General features: G+C 37.7%; 2 protein-coding genes and 1 long non-coding RNA gene across 3 annotated transcripts in view; all 3 read left to right on the top strand.

Annotated features, from left to right (window-relative positions):
• LOC144293382 (uncharacterized) overlaps positions 1–24,489 on the top strand; it is a 324,951-nt gene that overhangs the window by 166,068 nt on the left and 134,394 nt on the right. The window lies entirely within an intron of this gene.
• On the top strand, positions 8,758–9,702 carry LOC144293376 (olfactory receptor 5G25-like). Its single transcript, XM_077864469.1, has one exon. The coding sequence runs from the start codon at positions 8,758–8,760 to the stop codon at positions 9,700–9,702; it is 945 nt and encodes a 314-aa protein (XP_077720595.1).
• Positions 22,322–23,266, top strand: LOC144293375 (olfactory receptor 5G9). The gene has a single exon (XM_077864468.1). It carries the CDS (start codon positions 22,322–22,324, stop codon positions 23,264–23,266), a length of 945 nt encoding a protein of 314 aa, XP_077720594.1.

The following is a 24,489-nucleotide window of genomic DNA, read 5'->3' as shown; positions in this document are numbered from 1 at the left end:
TTTTTATCTAGAATGATCAACAGTTTCTTCCTCGTCAGACTTTGTCTTAAAATGACTCTATTCTGCATCTCCATTATATAACATGTCTCAAATCTGTCACCTGTGAGATAGTCATTTCCTAGTATGAGAGCTGAAGTATTTTCTGTCATTTTAATGGCTTCTTAAACATGTATGATGCACATCCTATTGAATGGGGGTTGGGAGGAGAACAGCAGGCAGCAAGTGATGATTATAAATTTCTTGAATTGCTCTATGGTCCTTTTCCAAGAATATGCAAATATATTCAAACCAACTGTCTTCCTCTAGCTCTAGTTATTGCTGTTCTGATCTCCTAATGTATTCTGTCTAGAATTCTCTTCCTACCATATTCATGTGGATTAGCTACTCGTTTTTCACATACTGTTTAAGTGTTACTGCCCCTTAGAGACTCACCCTAAGGAAGTGATTCTCAGAGACAGGGCCAATTAGAGCCTACCCTCTGTATTTTGTTCTTATGGCACCATGTTCTTTTCCTTTAGATTTTACAGGTGTAACACCGTGCATCTTAAACTAGATTTTTATTTTGTTTTTATTAGTAAGAAATGTTCCCAACAGATTTTTTCCTACAGGGCAGTGACAGAAATTCATGTGTAGGTACGTTTTTTTTGTTTGTTTGTTCACCCTGAAAATCTTTAAGTGGTTCTCCTCGTTTTGTAAAGAAAAAGTGAATTAGCCCCAATATCAGAGGGAAGTTGTCTGTCAGTTAAGGCCTCCGCTCACCAAAATCTCCCAAACTGTAGTATCAGCTCCTGGCAGAAGGCCATGGATTTTCATACGGCGTTTCTGAGAAGCTGGATGTAATTCTTAGCTTTGTTTCTCTATAGATGAGGCATTTTTGTCTCTGGTTTCTTCCAAGATTTTTTTTTTTCTTAGTTTTGATTTTCTGTGCCTGGGTATAGTTTTCCTGGCATTTATTTGCTTGGTGTTCTTTGAGCTCCCTGGAGCTATGGTTTTGTGTCTAATTTTTTAAAAAAAGATTTTATGTATTTATTCATGAGAGACACAGAGAGGCAGAGACAGAGGCAGCGGGAGAAGCAGGCTCCCTTCAGGGAGCCCAATGTGGGACTCCATCCCAGGACCCCAGGATCACTCCCTGAGATGAAAGCAGACACTCAGACACCACTGAGACACTCAGGCATCCCTTGTGTCTAAGTTTAATTGGGGGAAAATAATCAGTTTCAAATCTTTTTTTTTTTTTAAGATTGATTTATTTGAGACAGAGGGAGAATGTTGAGGGGAAGGGGAAGAGGGAGAGGGAGAATCTGAAGCACACTCCTACTGAGCACAGAGCCTGATGCAGTGCTTAATCTCATGACCTTGAGATCATGAGCCGAAAACCAGTCAGATGCTCAACTGACTGAGCCACCCAGACACTCTCCAAATATTTCTTCTATTCCTTCCTCTTTTATCTTTTGATATTCCCATCATGTATATGTTACACTTTTTGCAATTGTTGCCCCAAAGACCTTCCTTAGATATTTGTCTCTGTTCCTTTTTTTTTTTTTTTTTTGGTCTTTGTTCACTTTCCTTTTACAAGTTTTTGAAGTTTCTATTGCTGTGTCCTCAGGCTCATTGATTCTTTCCTTGGCCGTGTCCAGTCTACTAATGAGTCCATCAAAGGCATTCTTCATTTTGGTTACAGTGTTTTTGATCTCCAGCATTTTAATCATAGTTGATTTAAATTCCTGGCCTGATAATTCTTACATCTCTATCATGTCTGGTTCTGATGCTTATTGTCTCTTCAGATCATGTATTTGCCTTTCCGTAACTGCCATGTAATTTTTTCTTGGTAACCAGATGTGATGCTCCAGGTAACAGGGGTGGCTATAAAGAGGCCTTTAGCAAGGTGGTGGCAAGATATGGAGGGCGAGGAGTGATCTGTAGTCCTCTGATTAGGTCTCAGGCTTTTTTCTCAGTGTTTTTTTTTTTTTTTTTTTTTTTTCTCCCTTGTAAGTTGGGACAGGATGATCAGACTGGACTGGAGTGGATTATTTCCTTCCTCCACATGGAAGGCTAGAGGAAGCTGATGTTGGCCATTTCCCTTCCCCAGATTCATCAGGTTCTGAGAGTACCTGAGCAGGGGATTGTGTGGTTAATTAGTTTCTCCTGAGGCAGGAGTACAGAGCCTCTGATGGGTTTCAGGATGCTTCCTCTTCTCCCCTGATGGAAGCACAAGGGGATTTTTCTCTTACATTTACTATCGGGACCTACTTTGAGACCCTAGAGATGAATCTCACTCTGTTGTTCAGGTTTTCCTATCCAGGCACTGGTTCCAATGGAAGTTTCCTCTTGTGAGTAAACTGTGACTCTCTGCTTTCACCTGTCTTTCCAATCTTGGGGGTAGTGGTTTGCCCTGTGTCCTCCCTTGTCTTACAGATCCAAGAAGAGTTATTGATTCTTCTGTATCTTTAGCTTTTTACTTATTAGGAAGAATGACTTCTAAGATCCTTACCTGCAGAACTAGAAGCCTAAAATCTCTTCCTGGTTTTTGCAATAATGTTCTTTCTGGCTGAGAGCTCTCATCTTCCAACATATGCCTGGGGAATGCTTCACCTCTCTGCCTTGGCTTGGAGATAATTTTCTCAATAAGAATTACTCTAAGTTATATAACATTGAATTTTTAATCATCACTACCCCACTAGGAAACTTATATTCCCTTTGTTCTGGTCTAACCTTTTTCTATTATTCATCACACTTATTACATTCCAACCTATAACATTTAAATAGATTATTTTGTATTTATTTTTGTTTCAAGTTTTTATTTGAATTCTGGTTAATTAACACATAGTGTAGTATTGATTTTGGGAGTAGAATTTAGTGATTCATTACTTACATACAATACCCAGTGCTCATCACAGCAAGTGCTCTCCTTAATCCCCATCACCCACTTAGCCCATCTCCCACCCACCTCCCCTCCAGTAACCAGCAGTTTGTTCTTTTGTTCCCTATAGTTAACAGTCTCTTAGGTTTGCTTCAAGCAAACCATCAAAGTCTCAGAGAACAGGCAGCAGCCTCTGTGATATTGGCCATAGCAATCTCTTACCAGACACGTTGCTGGAGGCAAGGAAAACAGAAGCAAAAATGAAGTATTGGGATTTCATCCAGATAAAAACTTCTGCAGAGCAAAGGAAACAATCAACAAAACTAGAAGATAACCTGTGTAATGGGAGAAGATATTTGCAAATGACATATCTGATAAAGGGTTAGTATCCCAAACCTATAAAGAACCTCTCAAACTCAACATGCAAAACAAATAATCCAGTTAAGAAATGAGCAGAAGACTTGAATAGATATTTTTCCAAAGAAGACATACAGATGGCAGTCATATTACAATATATAAACCTGTGTATACAACCTACTACCCAGCAGTTGCACTACTTGGTCTTTTTTTTTTTTTTTTTAATTTTATTCATGAGAGACATAGGCAGAAGGAGAAGCAGGCTCCATGTAGGGAGCCCAATGTGGGACTCAAACCTGGGACTCCAGGGTCACGCCCTGGGTCAAAGGCATGTGCTAAACTGCTGAGCCACCCACGATCCCCGTCACTGTGGCCATCAGCTAGCTCTATATTTCTGTAACATTGTTTCCTACTGCAATCTGGTCTAGAGAAGAGAGATACCACTAATCATATTAGTGATACTAGTGCCCTTGTGTCTTTTCTAAAGACAGTAGAAATTGTGGTAGAAATGGATTTGTATCTTTAAAGCCTAATGATCTGTGTGATGAGATCAAGTTTGGATCAGTCATGACCTTGGCGGAAATGAATTCCAGGAGGTGTATATTGGAAGAAGTCAAGGTCCAGCCAGGCAGTGGAGGTCATGTAGTTAGTTATACAAGCATTGTCCAAAGTCTGGCACTTAGAATTCAATCTTTGTTCACTTCTTCCCTCTCCCATCCAGAACAAACCTCTGTCCATTCAAATTTGATTTTCCTGGGATGATCTCTCAAAGAAACAACCTAATTCTTTTCCATTCTTACAGAATGTTCACATTACCCAACCCTTTGAAGAAGTTAGATTAATCTCCTAATTTTTCTTCCTACAGTCAGATTCTTAAAATTATGACTTATTCACTCATTTGTTTAAAAATATTTATTGAACATTTACTCTTTAGAGCACTATCCCAGAAGCTGGGGGTAAAGTGTAGAAAAACTAAACAAAATCCATACTTGTTGTAGGATGGTATCACATGATAAAAATTCAGTGTTATGTAATGGTAATTGTTTTGAAGAAAAAACTGTGTAAGAGGGAAGGCAGGTGATGGTTGGGGTGGGATTAGCTCTACTCTTTTACAAAGGATAATTGAAGATGGCCTCTATGATGAACAGAAATCTGAATGAAGTGAAGAAGAAAATTGTGCAGATATCTGGAGAGAAATGCACTAGAAGCAGAAGGAAGGAAGAGAGAGGAAGATTCTGAGGTAGAATCCTGCTTTGCTCATTCCCAGAATAGAAAGTGGACTGAGTGTCCTGATGAGAGGTAGGAGAATCCAGACCTTTCTTTTCATCTCCTCCACTGAGCTCTTATGATGTCTGAATGGGTTAATACTCTCAGAGCACTTTGAAGAGTGCCCAGCATGTAGTAAACATCTCCTGTGACAAGATTAATGCCCTGTTTCAATTTTTTGTGAATAAATTGATCTCATCTGTTTTCTGAAATACTTTGAAAGACTCCTCATTGCTTACAGAAAGAAATTCAAACTCCTTTGCTTAACGTTAAAGATTTTTATGAATTTTGAGCCCCCAATCATTTTCTACCCTTATATTTGATTTTTTTGTATAGCCAATGTGGACTACTTTTGTCTTTCAAAAATGCTGTCTAAATTTATGGCTCTCCTTTGCTGCATAGGCACCTCAATCCATCTTATTTTTATTTGCCTATATCTTACTTCCCTTTGAGACTAATCACGTCCAAGAGACTATTTTCAAACCTTCAGGCTACAATGATCCTGCTGTCCTGGTAACTCATGGTCCTATCATATGGGTCTCGCATGCTGCTGTGTTTCCAAACACCTTCTGATTATAATCTCTCTGAAGCAAGGCTCTATTTTAGATCCCCCAACTTTCACACTGCCAAAGGTGGTCATCATGTAGCAGTTGCAAGCTCAAAGCTGGATTTTGTGGTATGTGGGCGGCTTATTTGATTGAGCATCTGACTCTTGATTTCAGCTCAGACCATGGTTTTGGGGTCTGAGATCCAGCTCTGTGTGGGGCTTCACACTTGGCACAGAGTCTTTTGGGATTCTCTCTCCTTCCTCCTCTGTCCCCTCCCCCCATGCTCTTTCTGTTTCTCTCTCTAAAATAAATAAATGACTAAATAAAATCTTTAAAACAACAACAGCAACAAACCCCAAAATATACCTGGATTTTGAAGTGTGTGTGTGGGTGGTCCCAAAGGGAGAGATAGTTTTTTTTTTTTTAATTACAATGGATTCAAGTCACAATATTTATCTCTTGAAATAACTTTAATATTTTCTCTATAGTCCTTATCTCCTGAGCTTTTTGTTCCTTGAGGGAATTGGCTCTTACATACACAACAACTCTTTAGAAAAACGTCTGCTGTGTGTTGGGCAGATTGAGACAATAAATGCCTTTTTGAAGTGCAAGTGGAAGGCCCAGATTTCAAGATGGTATCACTGCATTGTGTATCTTCCTAGACACCTGGAAGAGTTGAGAAGAATGATCAGTCTACCTTTGTAGGGTAATTGGTTTTTATATCAGAGAATGCTACTTTCATAACTTACTGTGACATAGATAGGCAATCGGTCTAGGGCATGTTTCTTCAGATAGGTGCATTAGGTGATTTCCTAAATTGCCTTCATGGGTTCTAAATATAAAAAGAATGAGTTTAGACACCTGGAAAAGCATCACCTTTAAGCTTCCTGTGAAAAATAATTTGGTACAAGTTAAATGTTTAGTTTAAGTAAACTAACTGGGTTTAAATATACTAACTTGAATGTACCTGTTGGTTGAATTTGATGTTTGGCATAGAGATAGAGAAATGTGCTATTGGATTTATGGCTCATAAATGAGCCATAATGGATGTTAGAATTAAGAGGCCTTGGCTTTTCTGTCTCTTCTTTCCTTTCCCTACATTTAGTCTTTTTTTTGTTTTTGTTTTTTAAGATTTTATTTATTTATTTGAGAGAGAATGAGAGAGAATATAGTGAGGGGAGGGGCAGATAGAGAAGGCTCCCCTTTGAGCAGTAAGACCAACTTGGGCCTTGATCCCAGGACCCCAGGATCTTGACCTGAGCCAAAGGCAGATGCTTAACTGCTTGGATCACCCAGGCACCCCTATGCTGGGTCTTATAAGAATCTACTGACCTGAATTCCATGTTGCTTATGCTGAAAGTCACATGCATATCTAGGATCATGATTTTTATGTGTTAGAATTTTTGGATTGGGAAAAATAAGGTAATATGCATTTTGACAGTTATGAACTATTGTTTTCATACACATCTTTCTTGAGTAAATTGCAAATATAAATATCAATGACCTGCGATGAGTTTGTATATTTAGAAAATATTGGGGATCCCTGGGTGGCCTATAGGTTTAGAGCCTGCCTTTGGCCCAGGGCGTGGTCCTGGACTCCAGGGATTGAATCCCATATCAGGCTCCCTGCATGGAGCCTGCTTTTCCCTCTGCCTATGTCTCTGCCTCTCTCTCTCTCTGTCTCTCTCTCTGTCTCTCATGAATACATAAATAAAATCTTAAAAAAAGAAAAAGAAAATATTACATTCTTGAACATCTCAATACTAAAATACAGTTTTTCTTTTTTTAAGTTTTTTTGTTTATTCATAAGAGACACAGAGAGAAAAAAGCAGAGACAGAGGGAGAAGCAGTTTCCTTGTGGGGAGCCTGATGTGGGACTTGATCCCAGGACCCAGGGATCATGACCTGAGCCAAAGGCAGACACTCAACCCCTGAGCACCCAGGAGTCCATTGGGTGCAGTTTTCCTGACTCATCTTGGATTCCACCTCTCCAGGCCTTTTCTTTCCAAGCTCCATTTCCTCTGAGACCACAGAAAATCAGCGGATTTTCATTTCATTATTTTCCTATTAAGAAAAACCCTTTTCAAGTTTTCTTGTTAGGAGAAACTGTTGATAGATTTCTGTTGATACTTCTGCTGCTGCACAGCCCACTGATATTTTTATGTGATTGTGCTGTTGGAATCCTTGTGATTATCTCAAAGTGTCCAAAACATGTGCCTCCCTTCCTCAATTTCCCATTTTTGGGGTCCAATTTTTACTTCCCCTTCCTCTCACTTCCCATTTTTTCATTCATTTATTCCTTTTAAAAAATATTCCAAAATACAGATTCATGGGAAGTTGCAAAGATAGTACAGAGAGGTTCACATACCCTTCCCTCAAGTTCCCTCAGTGGTACATCTTACCAACTACAGCACAACATCAAATCTGGGAAATTGGTATCAGTGTGATGTGTTTTGTTCTATGTCATTTGTTTAACCCACACAGCAATCAGGCTGCAGAACTCTTCCATCGCTACATAGAATGCCTCTGGGCTACACTTTTATAGTCACACCTCCACTCTTCCTCCCTTTCCTAATCCAGGTAACCAATAACCTATTCTCCATCTCTATAATTTCACTATGTTAAGATGGTTAAAAAATTTCATAATTATAGAATTCTGAATTTTTGAGATTGGCTGTTTTTTTTTTTTTTACTCAGTACTCAGTGTAATGACCTGGAGATCCAACCATTTAAGCTCTTGTGTATACCATATTTCCCCCCTTCTTTCTTACTGACTAGTATTCCATAGTATGATATACTAAGATTGCTGAACCATTTACATATTATAAGACATTTTGGTTGTTTCACATGTGTGGTCATTATGATGAAAGCTTCTGTGAACAAAATTATACGGGCTTTTATGTGGACATAAGTTTTCATTTCTCTGGGATAAATTCCCAGATGTGTCCTTTTCATTCTTAAATTACTACTTTTCTTTTGCAGCTCCTATTAATGCTTATTGGTTACAACACTTACTCAATATTTAAGAACTAGTTTCTTCTTCGATGCACTAAAATATCTGATGGAGTTTGATGAGGCCAATGGGTACATAAACCAATGACAAGAGGATTGTAGGTTTTTGGGAGAAGAGGTCACTGAGGAAATTCAGTGGAAGATTTTGATCCTTGGTCAAAGCCATCTTCCCTTGTCTGAGCTTGCCTTCCTTCTTAGACATCACAGGAATATCTTTTAGACAACATGACCAACTATCTAAAATCTAAAGGAATTGGTGGAGAAGTTACATTCCTAATGCCTTTCATCTAGACTGAGAGAAGGTATTTTCCTGAATTCATCAAATTCACACAGTATTTTTCTTTTCTATAAAATGTTCCTTAAAGTATACTTCTTACAAGGTAGGGATTTTTAGAAATGTAATCTGGTACAGTTAGAGGACTTGCCTTAGATAATCCTCAATTTTCACTTCTAGGTTAAAATTCTATGATTCTATTAAAAAAATCTGCTTCTGTGGAAGAAACTAAAGAGCTCCATGAAGTTTAGTGACTTACCTGTATTATGCAAATAGTTTGCAAATAGATTGCATGATCATCCAATATAGAATTCAAGAGAGTTGATGTCAGGTTATCCTTTTTAACTGAAAAAAAAAAAAGTTAAATTCATCTTAAATTTAATTACAAATTGATAGCAAAGAAGAATCTTTCTCTTTCTCATTACAGATTGAATCAGAGAATGGATTATGGAAATCAGACTTTGGTGACTGAATTTTTTTTTGTGGGCTTAACAAATCAATTGCAGCACCAGGTTGTTCTCTTTGTGATATTTCTCTTGGTTTATCTTGTTACTCTTCTGGGAAATGTGGGGATGATCACCCTCATTTGGTTGGATCCCCGACTCCACACACCTATGTACTTTTTTCTTAGCCACTTGTCCTTTGTGGATGTCTGCTCTTCTTCTGCCATTGGTCCTAAGATGTTGACTGACATCTTTGTGGAGAAAAAAGTAATCTCTTTTTTTGGTTGTGCTGCTCAGATCTGTTTTTTTGGTCAGTTTGTAGTGACTGAGTGTTTTCTCCTGGCCTCCATGGCATATGACTGGTATATGGCCATCTGTAAGCCCTTGCTGTATACACTCATTATGTCCCAGCGTGTCTGTGTGCAGCTAGTGGTAGGACCTTATGCCATGGGTCTGATGAGCACCATGACCCACACGACTTTAGCCTTTAACCTACCTTATTGTGGCCCCCAAATCATCAATCACTTCTTCTGTGACCTTCTTCCTGTTCTGTCCTTGGCATGTGCAGACACCCAGGTCAATCAGTTTCTACTTTTCATCTTGGCTGGAGCTCTAGGTGTGCTCAGTGGTGTGATCATCCTAGTTTCCTACACTTACATTGTCATCACTATCCTGAGGATCCGCTCTGCTGCGGGGAGGCACAAAGCCTTTTCCACCTGCTCTTCACACCTGACAGCTGTCTCCATCCTGTATGGGACACTCTTCTTTATCTACGTACGCCCCAGTTCTAGTTTCTCCCTGGACATCAATAAAGTGGTTTCAGTGTTCTATACATCTGTGACTCCTATGTTGAACCCCCTTATCTACAGCCTGAGAAACAGAGAGGTCAAGGATTCATTCAGAAGGACGTTTGAGAAGAAGCAGTTTCTCATGAGTAGATAAACTAGATCTCATTTATACTACAGATTGAGAGCTGATATATATGCAAGATGAAAGAACATGGGCTGAGCAATGGGAGTCCTACTTTTAGGTTGAGATGTACCCTTTATTACTCAGTGTCATTGAAATATCACATGAAGTCTTCAGATTACAAGTTTCTTGTCATTGATTGGAAGGAGTTTTAAATCTTTAAAATGAGATAAGGGGATTATTGAGCCCCAATGCTTTGAAAACATTTCCATCGCCTGTGAATAGGATAGGAGAGGTATCTGTTAAATCTTAAATCCTGTCTAAATGCTAGAATCTTAATTAGTGACTTGACAGTTTAGTTTGCCACGCATTGAGATCCTTCAATTACCTGCAAGCTGGGACTCGACTCTTTAAACATAAACTGTTAACAAGTGTATTATTATCAAAGGGTAAAAACTTCTACTTATAAGATAAATATGGGAGGCCTGGGTGGCTTAGTGATTGGGCGTCTGTCTTCAGCTCAGGGCATGATCCTGGGTCCCACATCAGGCTCTCCACAGGGAGCCTGTTTCTCCCTCTGCCTATGTCTCTGTATCTCTCTCTCTCCACCTCTATGAATAAATAAATTAAAAAAATAAAAAAGTTAAATACATCGGGCGCCCCAATGGCCCAGCAGTTTGGCACTGCCTTCAGCCCAGGGTATCATCCTGGAGACCTGGGATTGGGTCCCGCGTCAGGCTCCCTGCATGGAGCCTGCTTCTCCCTCTGCCTGTGTCTCTGCCTCTCTCTCTCTCTCTGTGTCATGAATAAATAAATAAAATTTTAAAAAAAAGTTAAATACATCTTGGGAATGTAATGTAAACATGGTTACTCTAGTTAACAATACTGTCTGTATATTTATAAGTTTTAAGAGAGCAGCTTTTAAAAGTTCTCTTCACTGGAAAAAATACATAACTATATAAGGTGATTTGTTTTAACTAAATGTATTGTCTAATTGTTTTTGCGAAATATACTTATATCAAACCGTTATGTTGTATACCTTGGACTAACAGAATGTGATAGGTCAATTATATATCAAGACAATGGAAAAAAGTGGGTTTTTCAGGAAGTATGTAACAATAGTACTCTCTAATACTACCTTCCTGTTGGAAGTAGACATTTTACAGATGTCTTTTATATCCCCAAGACTCTCTGCTCATAGTAATAACTGTTGGGATTTTGCCACTGTAGTTATATGAGTCATGCATGTACAAGGCAAAATGCATTTCAATTTTTAAATAAAGTGTGTATTGATATTGTGATTTATTGAATTTTGTGTCATAGGCAGGATGCGAATTCTATTTTTACAAGATGTTTAATCTGGCATACATAAAGAATTAGTGTATTGCCCAAGGCCTCATAACTTGGGTCACACTTTTATTTTCCCCAGGTACAATATTTTTCAACCATACTTCTGTGTTTTATTTTATAGAATGTAGCAACAAATCTAAGGAATGAGGGGATCAACTATGTTTTTGTGCAACTCTAAAACTCAATGAGGGCCACACTCTGTCTTCTTTTGAAGGCTTTCTTTAAAGGATATAAGCCATCTCTAAGGCCCTAGCATATGTTTGCTTGTCTTGCTTGTTTTTCACCATGCTTTCTGCCAGTTTTTCTGTCTATGTTGGGTACTGATGTGGGTCAAGATGTTATTTAATTAAGAGGAAATAGGAGTGAAAGAATGCTAGGCTCAATAATTAAACAAATTTTTATGTATGCCTCTTATGTGCCTGACACTTTTACTGGGTATTAATCATACTGAGAGGAAAACCCTTCTGAGAGTTACAGGCTAGTATAAAGGAAAGACAGACAAAAAGATTGAAAAATATTTACTTATATATGGTGATTTCCGTGACAAATGTTAAGATAATCAAAGAATGAATGGGCAGTGTAAAGAGTATGTTCTAGGAAGGGTAGTTTTTAAAAAAGGCCTTTTTTAAAAAAGGAGGGATTGGCAAAGATGAAAAAATTCTTTTCATAGAATATCTTTCCATGGAATCTAGAGGTCATTATTTGGAGCATAAAAGGAGAATGTGCCTCCCCCAAATAGTAACAGATTCTTCTGGGTATTCTAGGTTGGGGAGCAGGCACTAGAGTTTGCAAGCTAATTGATTCTAATCCTCAGGATACTTTTATTCATTCCTTTATATGATATGTTTGGAGAATGGGCAAGGTTTATAGTAGGAGGACAAATGAATTGTTTTATTAGGAGAAGGGATTTATTATATAATATGTAAGTGCTGATAGAAGCAATCACTTTCAAGAATTGATTAAGATCTTTGTTATCTTTCATTGGGTGACTCTTTGCTGCATGAATTTGTAAGATCTTCCGGGCACCTCATGCTGGATTAATTATGGTCGATTTCCTACTCACTCTAGGCCTCTATGTGCCATCAAAACAGAACCATGGAAAGAGCTGAGCTGACTTGGTAGCCTTAGACAGTACAATCTGAATGTGTTTTGGGGGGAGTGGCAGCACACTGCTTAGGCCACATTCTCCTTCAGTGGTGTGTGCCATCCAGAGGCCTCTTCTGTGGGATTTCTTCAGTCATTCTTGGCGTCTCATGCGGCCTTTCCACTTTCTGTTTCTTCATCCTGGGGCAGTGTTGCTGGTCAGAGTTTACCTCATCTGAGTCTCTGTTCAACTGTGATGTCATCCAAGAGACCCTCTGGACCTCTTTACCTAAAATAGTTCTCTGTTCCGGCTGTATCTCAATAGTATTAATAGTATTATTTTTCGAACATGTTCCCATAGTCACTTTCTAGGGCTGCATAACCAATTGCCTCCAAGCCAGTAAGTTATAACCACACAAATTTACTGCCTTGCAGTTTCCCTGGGTCTTGGATCTGGATCCATTATGACCGGATTCTCTTCTTAGGGTCTCACAGGCTGACACAAAACTGTTGCCAGGGCTCAGCTCCCTTCTAAAGGCTCTTGGGAAGACTCGTTTCTGAGCTCACTTGTGTGTTTGAGAAAATTCAGTTGGTTGTGGTTGCATGGCTGGTGCCTGTTCCCCAGGGGTGGTCAGCTAGAGCTTCTCAGCTCCTTAGAGCTCCTCATTTGCCTTCTGTCATGGCCCCTCCAGATTCAGATGAGCAGTGACTTGTCTAGCTCTCCTCACATTTTTAATCAACCTCTCTGACTCTTCTGCTCTCAGTTGGACAAAGCTTGGGGCCCACGAGCTCATCCAGAGTCATGTCTCTTAGAAGGCTAACTGTATCATATAATATAACATAATGATATGAGTGGCACTTCATCGTATTCAGAGATTTCTGGGATTAGGACAAAGATTAGGGATCTTTACAGGACCGTTTTAGGAGTTTTGCCACCTACACTGATGCTCACAGAATAAACATCTATCTTAAATGTAAAGGGGAAGAACTGACATTCGAGGTTGTCTTTGTTAATTTGCATATGTGTGTGTCTGTATTTTTTTTCCTGGATCTGCTGTTCTGAATTTTTTTTTCTGTTAGTTTCTATACTAACATAATTTTAAAGCACTGATTAGTATAGACTATATTTAAAAAATTTTTTTTTATTGGAGTTCAATTTGCCAACATATAGCATAACACCCAGTGCTCATCCCACCAAGTGCCCCCCTCAGTGTCCATCACCCAGTTACCCCAACCCCCACCCACCTCCCTTTCCACTACCCCTTGTTCGTTTTCCAGAGTTAGGTGTCTCTCATGTTTTGCCACCCTCACTGATATTCTCACTCATTTTCTCTCCTTTTCCTTTATTCCTTTTCACTAATTCTTTTTTTCCACTAATTCTTATATTCCCCAAATGAACGAGACCATATAATGTTTGTCCTTCTCCGATTGACTTGTATTCTATAATAGTAATGCTATTTCATACATTTGTGGAGGATCTGCTATATCACACTGTACTAACTGTTTGCAAACATTTTATTGAATATTTCGGTTCCCCTTGTGATATGAGTTATTTGATCTACTTTACAGCTTGGGAGTCTGAGGCTTCAGAGAGCCTGAGCCACATGCATCAAATCAGGCATCTTCCAAATAAAGGAGGTGCCTCTGACTCCGCTCTGAGCCCTCCAAGCTCCAGTCTTTTCATGCAATTAGGGTAAGGTCATTAGTGGGACAGGACTTATTCTCTTTTTTATACTACTTTTTTCTAGGTTCACATTTGCTTATTCCAGACAAAAATGAGGACAATTTGATGTAGACAGTTATTATTTAAGATGATAATTCTGATAGATTTTGTAAAATGATGTAACTAAAAAGAATTTGATGTAAAGCTGCAAAAGGTAATCATTTCTCTTTTATCATGCAGTGCACTTTGGAAAAGCAGTATTTGCATTGATTCTGATGAACACTTTCTATTCATTTTAGTGTATTTTCATTTTGAAACCAGTATTTCAAATTACTCTTTGAGTAAATTGGTTTCACTATAAGGTTCTTCCTGTGTAATCAGCATCCTCATTTTGTCAATAACTCAGAAAATAGAGACACATGGTTAGTAGGACTTGTGAAAATGCCAGTTCAATCCAGTTGGATATGACCCTTGACATACTAGAGTGTTTATTAGAGAAGGACATAATGCCTTAACAAAGAATGATATGTGGTGGCATTTCTAAGAGACAGAATAGAGGCAAAAGGTACTGTTAATGTTCAAAGAAAGTGATTATTTCTGTCTATAAGGATCAGGGAAGGCTTCTTAGATGAAGTTATAAGGCAGCCATACCTTGCAGAACAGATGGAATTTTGGCTTCCAATATTTCAGTAAGTGAGAAGGGAAAGTCAGGAGGGTTATAAGGAAGGAGGGACATATGGGTCTGTGTGGGAATGGCAAATGAGTAAGTCTATTTGAATCTTATAATGCTCCCATAGTGCGAAAGGAAGCTGTCAACGTAGGTCTTGCAGGACTGAAGAAGCAATGTTATAGTGAATCCAGACTTAAATCTTCCCAAGATGTTGCTGTGATTCTGAAGTTTATATGTAAATGCAAAGGAAAATTACAAAACTATAGTAATTAAGACAAGATTGGGGTGTCTGGGTGGCGCAGTCAGTTAAGTGTCCAACTCTTGATTTTGGCTCAGATCATGATCTCAGGGTCATGAGATCTAGCCCCACATTGGGCTCCATGCTGAGAATGGATCCTGCTTAAGATTTTCTTTCTCTTTCTCCCTTGGCTTCCCCCTTTACCCCTTTGCATTGTCTCTCTCTTAAAAAAATAAAAAGACAAAATCAAGAATAGACTAATAGTCTATCCAGTGGGACAGAGTAGAGTGTCCAGGTAATACATACACACTAATACCTTTATTACTAAAGAACATACAGACCCAATACAAGGACACTTCATTTATGACAGGGGTGACACAGCAGGGAAGTGGGGAAAGAAAGGATTGGAAAAAAATGGTGTTGGAGCCATTGGATGTCTGAATGGGAAAAAAAGTAGAATTTTACTCCCATCTCACATTACACATTAAAATTAATTCCAGTTGTTTCGAGATTGAAATGTGAAAGGCAAGGAATTTAGACATTTAGAAGATAATACTGAAGAAAACCTTTATAGTAGGCAGTTTTTGAAAGTACACTACAAAAATGCTAAACATCAAAAAAAAATATTGATTCTCTGAACTACACTAAAGACTTAGGTTTACCCTTAGGAGTATAAACATGGAAGCCACAGGAAGGGAAAGGATATTTACAAGGCATATAAGTGACATATCTGAAGTATATGAATAACTATTGTAACTTTTAAAGAAAGACAGGCAATCCAGTGATGAAATGTGGGCAAGACACTTCAATAGCCAATCCATAAAAGTGGTTATGGAAATGACTTACAAATATTGCAAAATGGCTCAATCTCCCTCAAATGGAAGCTAAAGGCACAATGAGATACCAACTCACTATACACTCACCAAAATGACTAAAATGACAAACACTGACTCTCATACAGTACTTATGGAAGTATAAGCAATGAATTTGGGAAGACCTCCTAAATTCTTAGTCAATACGAACATATATGTACCCCATAACAAAGAAATTTCACCCCCAGGAATATTCCCAAGAGAAATGCATGCTCATGAACACCAAAACACATGGTATTCATTAGATGCTCGTTGAAGAAAAAAAATCACAAAAGTTAAAACCTGGCAAATGCCCAACAACAAAGTAATTGATAAATTATTTGTGGAATATTAATATAATGGAATGCTAGCATCAACAAAATACATGAACTAGAGATTTATTCACCAAAAGATAGATTTCACAAATATATTATGGATGGTGGAGATGTTCTATTTCCTGACTTGGGTGGTGGTTTACATAGATATACTCACAATGCAATAATTCAATGAGCAGTACATTAAGATTTTTGCACTTTTCCATATGTTATTCATCAACAAAAGCTGAAAAACATGTAGTATCAGGCTTGCATTTGCAAGTGAAACCTCTCTCATGATCCCATAAAAAAACCTGTGTGAATATGATGGAGATTCTTCATATGTTCTGATTTCCAGTGATTTTTCTTTGAGTATTAGAAACAAAGATTAATTATCAACAATGCCAATTAAGCTATCCTGGGGGTTGATTCTCTACTGTAATGATCCCTAGATGAACAGTTGCGGAAATTTTGTGGTACTTCTCGTGGGGAAAACTCAGCAGTTGTTACAACATGGCACTAAAGTTTACTCTAAATATTTTCTTGTGTAAGAAGGAGGTAAGAAATAAAGAGTTTACTCAGTCAGTCATAGGAAACAAGTAATTTGACATCCCAGTGGAATTTTTTTTTTTTTTTTTTTTTTTTTTTTTTTTTTTAGAGTTTAAAGATAGTTGTAACATTTTAATTTAATTCCCCCTTACCAAATCCCAAGGTATGGCATGCTTTGGGACATAAGTTCTCCCAGAACAAAAAAAAAATGATGTAACTACTTCTGGAAACTTTGATCCAAGTGAAAAGACAATGTGTTTTGGAGTGGAATCTTACCAGTTCCTTGGGAAGAAATCTAAGAATAAAACCAAGTAATTTCAAGAAAGTCTGACCTCTTCACTATGTGGAGGCATAGATGACGGTGGGAAGAGGGAATATATGCTGAAAAAGAGTACAATTTGTACTCCATTTTAATTTTAATTCTTGGAAGAGGAGAAGAACTCATTGGAATGTAAGTTTAAAACATTTAAAAAAATCCATTTTGGTCCCTTGCGTTAACTCTTCAAGAAGTTCAAAATAAATGGGTTTATGGGAAAATGAAAATGACTGACATCTAAAATGTGGTCTTTTTTGGTACACAGAGAAATCTTCACTGTCAGATCATAATTGGTGAGAATGTAACAAATGCAGCAAATCTATTATGAAGTAATGTGAAATTCTGTAAGATGTACAAAGACGTTATAAGACAAGTGAAATCCCTCTTCAAGTCCAATGACTGCTGCCAGCAGGAGAGTGCTCTGGCCACCCTATCCAGGTGTGGTGCCATCCATATGGAATGTTGCCTTGCATTTATGAGCATGACACTCATAGCATGGGGTAAAATGAGGGAACTGTGAGAGCACAACTGCAGCTGTTCGAGAGCCCTTGTACTTGAGCAAACTTGGACTCTACACACAATCTCTCTGGGGCCTCATTGCTCTCTTTGTAGCCAAAGCTCCTTCACTGATAAATTCACATATGCATATTGCCTGATTCTGCATCGCTCAAACAGCACGCAGAATGGGTTGACACTCTGAGGGATCTAAGGTTCCTTCCTGGGAGAGTGACGTCTTTAAAAGGATGGAGACTCTGTATTCAGAGGGGGCCGTGTCTTCATCTCAGATAACTCTTATGAGATATTAACTCTGGTGGTGCACTTTAGGCACCTCCGTCCACACTTGACAACAGCCCTAATTGCCTGCTCTGTAAAGTGGGGATGACAAAATGTTTCTGATCCAGGCTTGGGTGGAAATCGGGCTGACATTTGCAAAGCACCCGGGGGGCACAGCCTAAGTCTGGAATACTCTGCAAATGCTTGTTCCTTGTCCCATATTCATTGTAACCCTAAAGGTGTTGTATCATGCAGCTAAGCATCACTTAGAACTGCAGGGTAGGAAGTGATTATGTATTTGCCACCAGCAATACATAATCAGACATCTTGGCTGTGGTCCTGGCTCAGACATCTTGAAGAACTCAGTTTTCTTATTTATAAAGGGTGAGGGAAGGGCTAGAGTTCTCTCTACCTATTAGAACTTCAGAAGTTTTCAAATGCACAGCTTGCAGTTGTTTCTCACTTTCTAGCTCCGAGGCTTCATTTATTTCTTGCCTGTTGTTGCTCTTCTCCCACTTGATCATAGCTATTTTTTCTTCTCTCTTTTTCTTTTTAAACGCTGAAATAAATTTCATATAAAAATAGATAAAATTAAATAATAAATAAAAGCAATTAAGGAATTGCTTTAGATTGCTTTTACTCGGTTTTGTTTTACATTTTTTTTTCAAAGATTCTATTCGTTTATTTTAGACAGAGAGAGAGAGAGAGAGCCCACATGTGCAATGGTCGGGGGGATGGTGGTGCAGAGGGACTAGCAGGCTCCCCGCTGAGTGGGGCATCTAAAGCAGGGCTTGATTTATTGCAGGACCATGACCTGAGCTGAAACCAAGAGTCTGAAGCTTAATCAATTGAGCCATGCAGGCACTCCTAGATTATTTTTAATTACAAAGGTAATGCATGTGCATTTTCTCCTTGCATTGAATTTTAAAATCTCAGATAAACCTAGAGTCTCCTTTGATTCCCTACCTACATACCGGTTCACTGTCCCCCTGTTTTCAGAGTTAATGAGTCCTCCTTATTACTTATCTTTCCAGACATTTATTTTATTTATACATACACACATGGAAACACACTTAAATAATTAAAATTAAAGAAAACATTAACAATGCTCCTACTACCATAGTGTACCCATCATTCTGTGACTTACTTCTTCACATATTTTGGAAAAATAGCCATGTTTCTACTACTTAATTTTAATTTTTTGTACATTTATTTCCAGTATAATTAGCATATAGTGTTATACTAGTTTCAGGTGTACAATATAATGATTCAACAATTCTGTACATTACTCAGTGCTTGTCACAATACATGTTTTCTTCATCCCCTTTACCTATTTCACCCATGCCCCCTCCCCACCTCCCCTCTGGTAATCTACTACTTAATTTTTAAATGTCCATACAATATTCCACAGAATGACTATACCAAAGTTTGTTTGCTATTATGTCTTTTGGAGAATATTTATGTGGACTTCAGTTTTTCATTGCTTGAAGCAACAGTGAAGCGGACATCATTGTTTTTCCATTCTGTTTCCTCAGGGTATATACTAAGTAATGGGATTTCTGGATCATCGGATATGCACTGTTTAAAAGAGATTTTATTTATTTACTTATGAGAGACACACAGAGAGAGGCAGAGACATAGGCAGAGGGAGAAGCAGGCTCTCCACTGGGGAGCCTGATGCAGGACTCGATCCCAGGACCTCGGGATCACTCCCTGAGCCAAAGGCAGATGCTCAGCCATTGAGCCACCAAGGTGTCCCCAGATATGCACTTCAACTTTTTTTTTAAAGATACAGTGAAAAACTGCCATCCAGAGGCCATGCTCCTGCTGCAGCCACCGATCTTCTGTGACCACTATATTGTCTCCTGGCTTTGTCAGCATTTTATATTTTCTCATTTCTGACTATCTTGTCAATTTGATGGGTGAAAATAGTATATAATTGTTGTCTCAGTTGGGTTTCTGTGATTATTTGGGATATTAAAATTTTTTCCTATTTGTTGGACTTTGCGCTCTGTGACATGTCGGTTGGTCTAGCATCACAACTAGTACCGCTATTTAAGTGGATAATCTGTGACAGTTTTTTGTGTGATCTGATCTTAATTCTTTGTGACATATTCCTCTGTATTTTTTTCAATCTGTGTGTCTTGTTTTTACCTGGAGCGTATTTGGCATCCATCTACTTAAAATTATGAGGCAGTAAAATTTTTCACCATTTTCTTCAGGTAATTTTTATGTTCTATTATAGAAGACCAACCCTATAACACATCATAATGCTAGTCTTTAATGGTTTTATGTTATATATTTATAGTTAGAATTTTTCTTTTTAGTAATGTAAGTAGAATTTCAATATTATCTACTTTTTTGAATGGTCATCCAAATATTGTAACACTCTTTTAGGGGTAATCTTTCCTCATTGAAAGGAAACCTTTATTCATACTGAACTGACATCTATGCCTAGGTCTACCTATGGTTTTTCTGTCTCCTATTCATCTCCCATCTGTTCTAGTAACAACATCTTATTGGTTTAAGTACAATGGCTTTAAGTATTCATATCTGGAATAGTACATCCCCTTTTCTTTGTTTTTCTTTTTTGAAATTGTTTTGCTACTTTTTAAATTTTTAAGTTTTTTATTGGAGTTCAATTAGCCAACATACAGCATAGCACCCAGTGCTCATCCCGCCAAGTGCCTCCCTCAGTGCCCATCACCCAGTCACCCCAACCCCCCACCCACCTCCCTTTCCACTACCCCTTGTTCATTTCCCAGAGTTAGGAGTCTCTCATGTTTTGTCACCCTCACTGATATTCTCATTCATTTTCTCTCCTTTCCCTTTATTCCCTTTCACTAATTCTTATATTCCCCGAATGAATGAGACCATATAATGTTTGTCCTTCTCCGATTCACTTATTTCACTGTTTTGCTACTTTTGAACATTTTTTCTCTTCCACGACCTTAAAAATCAGATTGTTTCATTAAAAATTTTATTTTCATTTTAATTTTTCCAATTGGTTGGAATTGTATTAAGTTTGCCATATAATGTGGTGGGTAGCCTAAAATCAGCCTTAAGTTTGTAGCCTGACGCAATCAGCTTTTGACCTGTTGCAATGAAGGAGACCACACACCTTGGGAAAACCATGGCTGTTTTGTTGAACAAAGAAAATCTAGAGTTATTATTGGATTTTGGGAGTGAGAATCTGCATGGCCATTCTTCAGGTTGGAAAAATAGACACAAATCAATTGTGAACTGAACAGGAAAAAATATTTCTCCCTATAAAGCATCCTAACAATATTCTGGGGGTAGGCTCATGACAAATGCTTTATTATTTTTTATTTATTATTTGTTATTCGATGAGAAACTTAATTTCTAAAATTACAAGCTATCTAAAATTTTTGTTTGACATTATATCAGCAAGATAAAACCTCCTACTCTGGTCTGGAATATCTAAATTAGTCTGATAGAGCAAAACAATCTCAATTCCCCACACAGGTACAGAACTCCACATGAAGGATGTCTGGATACAACCTTCTACATCTATCTTACCTTTGTGGTTTTCAAGGAAACAGGACCCCATGCTACCTGTTCAGTCTAGACCTGTTCTGATGTTGTTGGCCCCTTTATACATAGCCTGGCTTTGCTTTAAGCTCATCAGAATTGTTCTTGATTCTCACTCTCCCTGTTAAATTAGCTTTAGCTAATTTTTGCTTTCTCAGGAAGAAATGAATCTTTTTTTTAAAAATTTTTATTTATTTGTGATAGTCACACACACAGAGAGAGAGAGAGAGAGAGAGGCAGAGACACAGGCAGAGGGAGAGGCAGGCTCCATGCACCGGGAGCCCGACGTGGGATTCGATCCTGGGTCTCCAGGATCGCGCCCTGGGCCAAAGGCAGGCGCCAAACCGCTGCACCACCCAGGGATCCCCAGAAATGAATCTTAATAAACACATAAAAATACACGAAATGTATTTTTCACTGATTTAGACATTTCTTCTCTTGCACAGTAAAGTTCTATAATTTATATTTTTCTTTATATGAATCTAGAATATTCCTTGTTAGGCTTACTTATAGCTATTTTATCAATTAGTGAATGAATGTAAGTTTTTCCATTATAACTCATAGGTAGTTATTATTGACTTTCCTACACTGATCTTCACTATTTTGTTGAACTGTTTCATTTTTTCTAAGAAAGTTATCTTATTGGTTGACTGTTGTACATTTTTCTATGTGGATGACTATTTTGCCTGCAAACAGTGTCAGTATTTTCTTAGCTCTGTTTTCTAGAATTCTTACATCTTCATTCTTTTTTTATGGCTTAGTACTTTGAATGTGTTCTCCAGTATAATGTTAAATAGTACAAATTGTGAGAATATATAGTTTCTGGTTATAGTGTGAGTGTTTCTGTTACTTACACTGTACACATATATTCTCTGGAAGCTTCAGAAAGATTCTTTTTACTGAGTTAAGTAATTCCTTTTCATTTGCAGTTTGGGATTTTTTTTCTTTGTTGTTGTGGTTTTGAGAGCCATATGTATCAAATTAAAGAATTTTATTGAAATAATTATAATGCATTTTCTTTTAATATGTAAATGTGGTGAGTAATTTTACAGGTTTTCTAATGGTGACCCAATTCTTAGTTCTAATTTTCTCTTTAAAACGTTTAAGCCATATTGCTTTTAAGAGCTTTACTATGTTTGATTTGCTAGCATTAATTTAGTCTCTTATATCGATTTTTCCAAAATTGGGCCTACAGCTTCTTTTCTTGTGTATTATGTTATGCTTTTAAAGAACTTAAAGTCGTATGCATATCTATTTTCTGTTTTTCTCACTCTAGAAGACCAACACAATCGATGGCTGATGGAAACCATACAAGAATCACAGAATTTATTTTCATAGGCTTGAAGTATCATCCTCGGATGCAAGTCTTCCTTTTCTTGCTCTTTCTACTTTTTTACTTTGTTACCATGACAGGAAACTTGGGTATGATTATTCTCATCCAGATGGATTCCCGCCTTCACACACCCATGTACTTTTTTCTCAGTCACCTGTCTTTCGTGGACATCTGCTTTTCTTCAGTTGTGGGTCCCAAGATGCTCACCGACTTCTTCGCTGAAAAGAAGGCCATCTCCTTCCTGGGCTGTGCTTTGCAGCAATGGTTCTTTGGATTCTTTGTGGCCATTGAGTGTCTTCTGCTGGCATCCATGGCCTATGATCGCTATGTTGCCATCTGTAACCCATTATTATATTCTGTTGCCATGTCACAGAGACTCTGCATACAGCTGGTGGTTGGACCCTACACTGTTGGGTTTCTGAGCACCATGACTCACACCACGGCTGCTTTCCGACTTCCCTTTTGTGGCTCCAACATTATCAATCATTTCTTCTGTGACATGTCCCCCCTTCTTTCTTTGGTATGTGCTGACACCTGGATCAATAAATTGTTAGTTTTCATTGTGGCTGGAGCCGTACTGGTTGTCAGTAGCTTGACCATTATAATCTCCTATTTTTACATCCTTACTGCCATCCTGAGGATCTGTTCTGCCGATGGGAGGCGCAAAGCCTTTTCCACCTGTTCCTCCCACCTCACCGCGGTGTCCATCTTATACGGGACACTCTTCTTTATCTACGTGAGGCCAGGTGCAATTTTTTCCCTGGATGTCAATAAAGTGGTCTCAGTGTTCTACACAGCGGTGATCCCCATGTTGAATCCTCTCATCTACAGCTTGAGAAATAAAGAAGTGAAAGCTGCCATGCACAGAATGATCATCAGGAGGAAGTTTTGCATCAGAAGTTAAATTCCTGTCAGGAATAAAAAATATATATACACATATTATATTATATTATATATTATTATATTATATTATATAGTAATATATAATAATGTATAATATATAATATAGTATATAATAGTAATAATATATATATATATATGTATATATATATATATATATATATATATATATATATACACCTTCTAGATGTGAAAGGTATACCTGGTCCTCATCTGAAGATGCTAAGCAATGGGCAGAATTTGGAATATGGTATCCTTGCCAATTTTTTTTTTAAAGCTCCATTTCAATCACGTGTGTGAAGATGATAAAAATTCCCAGTCCTGAGTCAGAGTAATTATGCTTCTTCAAACAATTTTATTATTGGGAATAGGATAAAAATCTAATAAGTGTTGGATCATCTAGCTATTAATACTACGGCACTGGCTGGACCAATATGTCCAGACCAGGTGCAATTTATTGGAATGACATGTATGGTCACCATCCCTAAACACAGAATTGAAAATAGGAAACAGAGCAGGTCACTTAGCTATGGATGATTCTTTTAACTAAAGAAACTCCTCGTATCATTTCCTTTAAATATCTTTTATGCCTATTTTCTTTATTCTTGTCTTCTAAGAATACCACGTCATAATCACTGCAGAAAAAAGTAAATATAGACAAGTAAAAAGTGAACAATATTGACAACACAAAACTTATATTCTTACTTTTCCACCAAGTTACAAGTGGCAAGAGAGATGCCTCTCTACATATTTAGCTCTGAAGTTGTTCCAACTATTACTTTAATATTTGATATTTAGTTTTTTCTGTTTCTTTCGACAAAAATAAGTAGGTATCACTTATATAATTTAGAAATAAAATGCAAACAGGTGAATGAGAGAAGAAGAAAATTCTAAAGAATCAGAGGTGTTGAGAAGTCAGAGGTAAACTAAAATGCAGAAAATGTATATCCTGTTTTCATGTTAGCCTTTTATTGTTGTTCCAAATTAGAAAAAAAGAAAAATACAGTAAGATGTAGTTTACACATTTTTTAACACCTTTCTGTCCCTCATAAAACATTTAAACAATTCAAGAGGTATTATAATTACTTCAGGTAAGAGAAAAGTGATTTCTGAAAAGTGTTGTTTTAGTGCAACACTTTTGGTGCAACAATCTGCAGGCTTTTGAGCTCTGATCGCTGAGTGTGATCTAAAAATATAAAATTTATCTCTAGATTATGGAAAGATAGA

Source organism: Canis aureus, chromosome 21 (genome assembly GCF_053574225.1).
Source record: "Canis aureus isolate CA01 chromosome 21, VMU_Caureus_v.1.0, whole genome shotgun sequence".
NCBI classification, from domain to species: Eukaryota; Metazoa; Chordata; class Mammalia; order Carnivora; family Canidae; genus Canis; species Canis aureus.
This window is presented reverse-complemented; position numbering and strand designations above follow the sequence as displayed.

Bases quoted from the DNA above. Each gene is read 5' to 3' on its own strand.
- LOC144293376 (XM_077864469.1), top strand. From the start codon at position 8,758: ATGGATTATGGAAATCAGACTTTGGTGACTGAATTTTTTTTTGTGGGC.
- LOC144293375 (XM_077864468.1), top strand. From the start codon at position 22,322: ATGGCTGATGGAAACCATACAAGAATCACAGAATTTATTTTCATAGGC.